This window comes from Sebastes fasciatus, chromosome 19 (assembly GCF_043250625.1).
Source record: "Sebastes fasciatus isolate fSebFas1 chromosome 19, fSebFas1.pri, whole genome shotgun sequence".
Lineage (NCBI taxonomy): Eukaryota > Metazoa > Chordata > Actinopteri > Perciformes > Sebastidae > Sebastes > Sebastes fasciatus.
In genome coordinates, this window is record NC_133813.1 from 26,809,916 (window position 1) to 26,819,243 (window position 9,328).

Below are 9,328 nucleotides of genomic sequence, written 5' to 3' on the forward strand. Positions count from 1 at the left end.
AAGTATTTTTATACTGTAGTATTACTGCTTTTACTGAAGTAAAGTAAATACTTATTCCACGGCTGGTGACTGGCATTAGTACTTGTGATCAGGTTACATCAGAGTAGTTTGCATTAATTTGTTTATGACCTGCAGGTGACTGGTCACCTGGCTGTGTGATAAACTCACTGCTCAGTTCAACAGGTAGAGAGACATTTATTTCAGGACTGGGATCCATCCAACAGTTAAAGGTGATTTAAAGGTTTAAAGCACAAACTGGTTCTTTTCTGTCGCTCCTGAAATGCCTGACACGTCTTTAAACACACAAACACTCACATCAAAGTTTCTGTGGAAATGTTCGGACAATTATTTAAATTATGACCAGCTTAGAATCTCTTCAATGATGTCATATATAATAATAATAATAATAATAATAATAATAATAATATATAATGATATAACCTGTAATTTACAATAAAAATACCTGCTAAACTTTTCAGTCCTTTTCTATCTTTATATACCACACACTATATAAATGTCATTAAAAGATATTGTAAAAACATTTACATACATGACATAATATAATTTAACTTCTAACAAACTAAACATACAAACAGCACAAGTTGACCTTTTAAGAAATGTTTGGAAAACATGGAAATATGACCTTTAAAAAAAATCCCACTATTGTGAAATGCAAAATAAAAGCTCTTAGCTAAATACTGCCTACTGTATATGTCTGAAGGTTGTCTTCACTAACACGCTGCTTCAGTTTAACCTCCAGCAAAGAGTCAGAGAATAGTCCTGAGTGGAAAGAAGCTGTTATTGCACAATTTAAGTTCAACTTCACACAGTTTGAAGAAAGCTTTCTGTGTGAGCTGTCCGTGCTTTGGCAACAAATCTATTACCAGATGTGATCGCTGCTGATCTTCAGAGATAATCCGACGTCTCTGATGAGAAAGTAAAGCAGACGTCTTCTTTTAAGTCTCTTCAAGTAGCTTCCGAAGGTTTCTTTGAATCTTGGAGGTAGAAACATGAAGAACATCTGAAAACATGCTCAAATGAAAAAACATTATTAACTACAAACTACTGCAGACGACTCCAGAGACTGTTTGGGAAATATATTAACTCGTTCATTTTCGTGAGATTGAGAAGATCAACACATATCTGTGCGTGAAACATGAAGCTACAGGCAACAGCTGGTTAGCTTAATTTAGCATAAAGACTGGAAACAGAGGGAAACAGCTAGCCTGGCTCTGTCCAAAGGTAACAAAATCCACCTACTAGCACCTCTAAAGCTCGCAGACGAACATGTTACATCTCGTTTGTTTAACCCTTAAATGTAACCTGGGATTGTATTAACCATGTCTAATTCCTGCAGCGATAATCTGGGTGCTTAACCTAAAGATAAGTGCAGAACTGAACTCCCACAGAGGGCAAAATGTCTGGATTCATCTCAGCCAACTTTGACCCCAGATAGATCACAGTCATAGTCAGGCATTAGGCTCGTTGGAGATGAACCGCTCCTCGCCTGGAAAGTAGACGAGATCAGGCGGCAGCAGCAGCAGGGGACTAAAAGCTGCGGTCATGTCGGACAGTTTCCAGCCGTCGAGCAGCCTTCACGGAATTTACAGGAAGTCACAGAAAAAGTTACTTCCTGTTAGATCCGATCTGTAGGCCACTTGTAGTTTTCAGACCACGTTGGGATTTTTTATTTTTGTTTGTAAATACATGTGGAAATGTGCGTGTGTCTGGTGTTGAATTCTATCCTTTATTATTTTTATGTCCACCTTGTAGAGCACATAATGAGCACTTATGACTTCGATAAGTGTTATTAATAGATAACCTTCATTATTATTATTATTATTATTAATATTATTATCAACCACACAAGATGTGTTTGTTAACAGATGAAACCTTCATTGCACAACATGAGACTGATATCCTACAATCTAGTGTTAAATATTACAATTACATAGAAAGTTGTGACTTTCTACAACACGTGGTGTTTGCTTTCTAAACTAAGAGCCAATCAGCTCTTTGATCAGGCGCGAGCCAGGCGTTTCCCATAATGCCCTGTGTTTTGCAGTTGAGAACAACTGCGGCGCCTGGCTCTAAAAACTGCGGCAGCCTCGATCTCGTGAGGTTATCGTTACCCACGTGTGCATCACGTCAGAGAAAGTAGGCATCAAGTCGGACACAAATCTAACCGGCATGCATTGCGCGGCGATCGCCGGTGATCGATTCTGCACAGGCCTGACTCATCTCCAACGAGCCTAATACTACTGTCAATAAATCTCCAGGAGACAGACGTGAAGAGGACTTCTGGTATGTTTGGAAATGGGAGTCATTTCTGTATTATTTCTGTAAACTACTGAACAGAACATGAGAGACATTTCAGTGACCATATTTGCTGTGTAAGTGCATGAAAACGGGACAAACCTTTTCTAGTTTGAACAAGTTGGAAGACAGTTCTCCATAAATCTCAGCGTTGACTTCCTCCTGGGGCCGGGGGCTCACTGCATTCCTGCAACAACATTTGCACTAAAATCATCAACCAACTAACACTGTATGAGTTTGACACCAACAACACCTCAGTAACAGGTGAATCCATCTCTGAGTCTGACACCAACAACACCTCAGTAACAGGTGAATCCATGTCTTACTCATTACGGATGTGTTGCCCCGCGGACACCAAGGAGTTCAAACGATGCTCAAGAGCCACGATCTTGAAAGCCATGTAACAGGAGGACAAGACGAGGACACTAACTCTGTGAAGAGACATTCAGACAACTGCTTACACGCCCAAATAATGGGAATTAATCCAACAATTGTCTTGTCACTGTGTTGTATTCCACATAATGAAGGGTTACTCACAAGAACAGATAGATGAGGAGGATGGCGTGTAACGACATGGGCTGTGAGGACTTGTCTTTGAGCTTTGGAGAGCCTACACAGAAAAACAACAAGAAATATGAATAAATCAGGTGCTACATTAAAAGGCATATTTTATATTATATTTTATTTTATATATATATATATATATCTTGTCTTAAGATATAACGTGTAACGTAAAACGTAAACGTAAAACTTTTCATTCTTTTGTGCAAATGAACCCTTAAATTTACAGGTGTTTATCCAAACACAATGCAGAATAAGCTTTATATTAAAACCATATGCTTGTAAACATTTCAGAACATATTACTAACAATAATAAACACACATATAATATATAATATAGCCTGGCTCTCTAAAGCTCAATAATGAACACGTTACATCCTGTAGTGTAAAAACAACACGTAGTGGTTTACCAGCAGGATTATATATATATATATATATATATATATATATATATATATATATATATACCTTTGGACAGATTCAGGACAAGGTTATAATAGCTGAATTTTCAATTTGTTTTTGTTTTTTTAGTTTTAACTTTTCAGTTTGGTTTTAGAGTGCGTTTGCTAGTTTTAGTTTAGTTTCAGTTTTTATACATTTAGTTTTAGTTTTACAGTAGTTTTCGGTAGCTATACACATACATACATAATACATGTTTGGAGAACTGTAGGAATGACCATAATGTTTCATATTTAATCTTTGCACTACTTTAGTGTTCGATGTGAAGCATAGCGCCGTCTCCTGGAATGTTCAATGTTGAGAGTTGATGGAAATTCATACTGGTGTCTTTTATCGGTAGAGATATATTATAGCTAAAAAAAAATGTTTTGTATATATATATATAGATATATATCTATATATATATATACGGTATATATATATATATATTAAAGTACCGTTGTTCAGGGCAGCTCCGTGTTTCTGGCTGGGAGTCTGGAGGTGAATGTCTGCGTGAACTGAAACCTCTCCGCTCTTCACTGCACTCAGAAACGTGTCCGGGAGGCGGCTGAAGTCTGCTCAAATAAACAGAGAGGAACCCGTGACTCTGGCTGCCTCAGTAAACATCATTAACAGACGCACCGACATCTCTCTATTTGAGATGGAAAAAAGAATAAAAGCTATACATGTTATTCATCATTCAATAGGGTCACCACTGTTTTCATTCCAACTGTGTCTGTTTGCTGTAACACAAAGCAAAGCCTCAACAGCTCAGATGTCACTCGGCTTCACTCCAGCTATTAGCAAACTAAAGTCTGTCTGAGCCACACTGACACCTGACACCCTGAGCACACCTTGAGGGAGGAACAAACACTAGAAGAGTGTGTCCAGTAGGTTAAAGTAAGTGTTATACATAGAGGGATGGATGGGGACGGAGCACACACCGGTTAGTTTGTCATAATCTGGAGTTTGAGAGCCGGAGCTGCTGCTCTCCATCATCTCCTGACGCCTCTGTTGCACCACTCCGTCCAGGTCGCAGAAGTCTGCGGAGAAGTCCTGCAGTGCATGTATACAGGAGAATATAATATACAATGGGACCCACATACAGAGAGGGTGTTGTATAACATGAGAACTGTAGGTCCTTTATCACAATGGAGAATATAAAACAATAAATACATCCTCTACAATCCCCCCACCCCCCCAGACTGACCAGAGGAAGTGACGATGAGCATTTCACCCTGAAGCTGTTCTCACAGGAGGAAATAACGGGGCTGTTACAGGTGTTCTCCACCTGGACACACACAATACACACACACACACACACACACGTCTACATCAGCATGGAGAAGAACATAGATTTCTTTTTTTAGAGCAGTATTAATAGTTTTTTTGCCACTTCGCAGCAGCAGAACAAGCTTACAACATCTTACAAAGTTCTGTTAGCAACATAAGCATTCATTTAGAGTTGTCTTTCTGTTCACCTGATGAATATGATATGAATTAAGCGATGAACTGGCCCTCGCACCTTACCGCGCGTCAGGGGTCCTGGCGGGACGCCGATGGACGCGGCCCGGCACAATGAAACCGGAACTCTGATGAGTGCAATGACACCTGCCACAAGACTCTACGACAAACGGTTCATGAGTTATGAAAGGGGGCGTGGCTAACGTCTTGGGGCGGGGCTATGAGTCTTTATTGACATGAAAATGACCTCAGGCCTGGACCACCATCATGGCTGAGAAATTCGGAGCAGATTTGACAAAGTATGCTGAAGTTACAACAACTTCCTGTTTCATGGCGAATCACGCCAAATGGCTGCCATGCCACGGCAACGCCGTTCAACGAAAACTCACAGCCTTCACAATAATGCATCATCAAGGTCTTAAGATGGTCCTGACCACATTTCAAGTCGTTCTGTAGAATTGAAGCTGTAGGAGGAGTTCGTTAAAGTACAAAGCCTATAAAACGCTAAAAATGGGCAAAAATCGCACATTAAATTCAAAATGGCTGACTTCCTGTTGAGTTTTGGGCATACCTCCAAGAGGCTTTTTTTGTGCGTCTCCACGTTACATCTGTCTGCCAAATTTCATAAATATGTATCATAGGAGAAACCGGAGCGAGGGGCTAAATTTTTCGAACTTTCTAGGGGGCGCTAGAGAGCCATTTTGCAACACCCGAGCCCGAGACCCTTAAAATATCAAATTTTTCACCGCGTCTGATAAGTGTGCCAAGTTTAACAACTTTCTGAGCATGTTAAGGCCCTCAAAAAGGCGATTCATTTTAGATAAGACAAAGAATAATAATTCCTAGTTTCAATAGGGCCTTCGCTGGCCCACTCGGGCCCTAATAAACATCAAATATGTCACTTAGTCAGTTTACTGATGATAGAAACAGGGCATCTTAAGTAAAAAAGGTTGTGAACCGCTGATATAAAACAGAAATGTTGGAACGCTGGAACCTGCAAAGATTCATGTTTGTGCTTTAACGATGAATCAATCATCAAAGTAGTTGTGGATGAATTTGTTGTGGATCGTTTCTCTCATCTTCACCGGATGGTCACACCATCATGAACATATTTCTAAATAGAAACTATTGAATTCTATCAGGACAAGTACTGTAGGTGTTTTATAGAAGATTTTATTTACCTCCAGATGAACGCAGACGGACCTCAGAAGTTTGTAGGTGGTGTTTCGAGAGAGGAAGGACACAAACACGTGCTGGAAAACATTCATTTAGAATCACTTCCATGTATACAGTATGTCTATATATGTACATAAACACTACTGTCTGAGTGCGTCAACACTCTTCTTACCTGATCATTGGTGGTTTCAATCACGAGGGCGTTTGGCACTAATAATGCAGTTTTAGTTTTTTTGATAAACGTCACCGACACCACCGGGATGGAAATCTGGAGGAAACAGCAGCATGTGATACAAGAGAATGCACCCTTAAAATATGGACTTTATTCCAGCTACAGTATCACACTGTACCTTGGTGTCTCTGCCAAAGACTTTGGAGTGGAAACAGATCCAGTTATCAGACACGAACATTTTGCCCTGATATAAAATGTCTCTCTGCAATGCACAAGTGTAACCTGTCGGCACAAACACAAACTCTCAGGGGACGTTTCTTTGCTTCTTTTCTGTGAAAAGAGAATCTGAAACTTACTTTGTTTGAGGAGCTCGTCTCTGCTGACCTCCTTGAATAACTTATGATACTGGGTGTTTGTCTTCGATAACTGAAAACAAACAGAAGCTTTTGTTAAGAAACTGCAAAAATGTGTAAAAATGTGTTAAGAGTTTAAGTGTGTGTGTTCGTACGTGGCTGGGCTGGGCTTTCTTTCTTTCAAACTTTGTCTCACAGTCACTCGGAGTCAGAGCGGGTGAAAGCTGCTCCACAGGTTTCAATCTGACAAATAAAAGCTCAGTGTTTATGTTTCAGTATCAAGGTGACACCTGAGGAGGACAGGTGAGATATATCAGCTACCATAGGACAGTTACAGCGTTACAACTCCTGATACTAACATGAATCACACAGAATGTGTTATTAAAGTAAACGTCCTTCATTTGACTTTACATGCTGCGGTAACATACGGGCTGTTTACACAGCAACAGCAACATCTGTACACAGCACTCTGGTCATGCAGGTTTTCAGTAGTTAATGTGGAATTACAATCATGTTTGGACAACAAACTCCAGTTTAAGCCACGACATGGTTTCAATTTCAAGAAAATAATTATTATATTTATATATAAGTACAAGATATATAATATATATATATATATATATATATATATATATTAAAGGGGACATATTATAAAAAAGTGAGATTTTCATGTTTTTTTATTATAAAGCAGGCTTAAGTCCTATATAAATACTGTGAAAGTATTGAAACGCTAAATCCACAGGTAAAAAAATACACAGCCCATTTTCAGAAACTGTGCATTTGAAACAAGCTGTCACGATTTCTGTCCATTTGTGATGTCACAAATATACAATATTTAGACCCTTTATGCAGTTTTAATCATAAACATTCTAAGTGTGTCCCAGTTTATTCCTGGTTGCAGTGTATGTGAATGTCATCAACTGACAGGAAGTACACATGGACCCAAGATGTTGCCTAGCAACACAATCCTGTTGCAATTCCATCGCAATGCGCTAAAACGGAGCGTCCCATATCATGCTCATTTTCAGGTTCATACTTGTATTTTGTGTTTCTACTAGAACATGTTTACATGCTGTAATGTTAAAAAAAACAACTTTATTTTCCTCATACTGTCTGTCTGAATATACCTGTATTTACCCTCTGTCTGAAACGCTCCGTTTTAATACATTTCAACGGAATTGCAACAGAATTGCGTTGCTAGGCAATGTTGCTGATCCATGTTTAATTCCTGTCAGCTGATGTTATTTACATACATTGCAACAGGAAAAAAACTTGGACACATTCAGAATGTTTATGTTTAAAACCGTGTAATAGTCTAAATATTGTAGACATCACAAATGGACAGAAATCCTAACGGCTTGTTTCAAACGCACAATTTCTGAATACGGGCTTTGTGTATTTCTCCGTTTATTTTGCGTTTTGATAGTTTAACAATATTAATATAGCACTTAAACCTGTTTTATAATATAAAAGACATGAAAATCTCACTTTTTACAATATGGGACCTTTAAACAACAATGAAATGAGCTGATCTTTTCAGTTCTAGTTGTGATATCAGCTTTATTATTATTATATAAGCTTCCTCACCTCATGCCGGCTGGTTTCCTCTTGTTCTCTGAAGGGTCTGCCTCTGAGTCCAGACACAGATGGAGGTCTGGAGGTGACCCTCCAGGTCTCCTGGGTCTCCTCTCACCTCCATGATCCACTTCAGACCTGGACATATCACACAGGACACTGAGGACTCTGTTCCTGACTGGACATCAACCACCTGCTCAAACATGTCTTAACAGAATATGTGGAAGCAGACAGTCACTTTTCATTTATAACTACAGTATATATATGCAACATGTTCTTTTCTAGATGCAGATTAACCCCTTCTGCTCTGAACCCGTGCCACGTACGCGCATCTGTTCAAAGCGAGCGCAGCCCTTTAATTCAAAAAGCAGGATATGAATATGAATGCAGATATAAAGCAGAATGCATATGAGGCCTGGGAAGCAACCCGGGCCCTTCCTCTCCATCTGATCCGCACTCACGTCGACCGGGTCCCTCGGGAGTCCCGGCTGAGAAGTGTCTCCGGTGTGTTTAACGGGGTCAGAGGTCGGTCCGCCGGCTCCGTCATCACTACCATGGCTCTTATACCTCATAACCCCTCCATCGGTGCAAAATGGAACACAGGAGCTCCAGGAAGACTTGGCACGGAAACTTTTCTTTTGGGAAGATCGGCTCGGTGGAGCGAGAAGCCCGGCAGAGGAGGAGCCGGGAAAGGGGAGGGAGCAGGAGGAACAACAGCAGGAACAGCAGCAGGGACAAGAGGGAAGGAGAAGCAGACTCCTGCTGTTGCTGCTGCTGCTGTTTGAATCCGCTTATAAACCTGCCAGAGAAACATTATTACTCTTTAATAAAACAGGGAATTCACTTTTCAGGTTTGGAGTCTGCGTAAAACCTGTGCGTAAAAACGTTCCACAAACTTCGAGCAGCTGTTTCCAAACACTCTTATTGTTGTTGTTCATCGAGCTGTAAATGCTTTTAAACTCCAGACATGGATGTTAGAACAGAGTGTGTCTGAGAAAGGCCTCCAGCAGGGGGCAGCAGAGTCTAGGTGTTGGAAGGACATCATTTCTTCCAGGTGTGTTATGCTCTCAGGTGAGCCTGCAGACAGAGGTGGGAAGTAAACAAGTATCAGCAAACTGCAATGGTGGACATCTACCTCCTAAAGTACTGTGCTTGAGTTCAATTTTGAGATACTTTATCAGCATCAGAAATGGGGAGAAATATAAGTAAAAAATACAAATAAGAATAAGAAATGAGAAAATAAAATAGAAATATTTGCATTCAGACCTACAAC

General features: G+C 40.0%; 1 protein-coding gene across 1 annotated transcript; it reads right to left on the bottom strand.

Moving 5' to 3' along the window:
- Positions 1–175: 175 nt before the first annotated feature.
- On the bottom strand, positions 176–8,760 carry LOC141757047 (GRAM domain-containing protein 2B-like). Its single transcript, XM_074617206.1, has 14 exons — positions 8,517–8,760; positions 8,068–8,193; positions 6,636–6,723; positions 6,484–6,553; positions 6,306–6,409; positions 6,128–6,223; positions 5,961–6,032; positions 4,526–4,606; positions 4,260–4,371; positions 3,774–3,890; positions 2,854–2,926; positions 2,643–2,747; positions 2,419–2,503; positions 176–995 (listed from the first exon to the last, which is right to left on the bottom strand). Exons 1-14 carry the CDS (start codon positions 8,609–8,611, stop codon positions 957–959), a joined length of 1,263 nt encoding a protein of 420 aa, XP_074473307.1. The 5' UTR covers positions 8,612–8,760; the 3' UTR covers positions 176–956.
- Between the last annotated feature and the right edge of the window lie 568 nt (positions 8,761–9,328).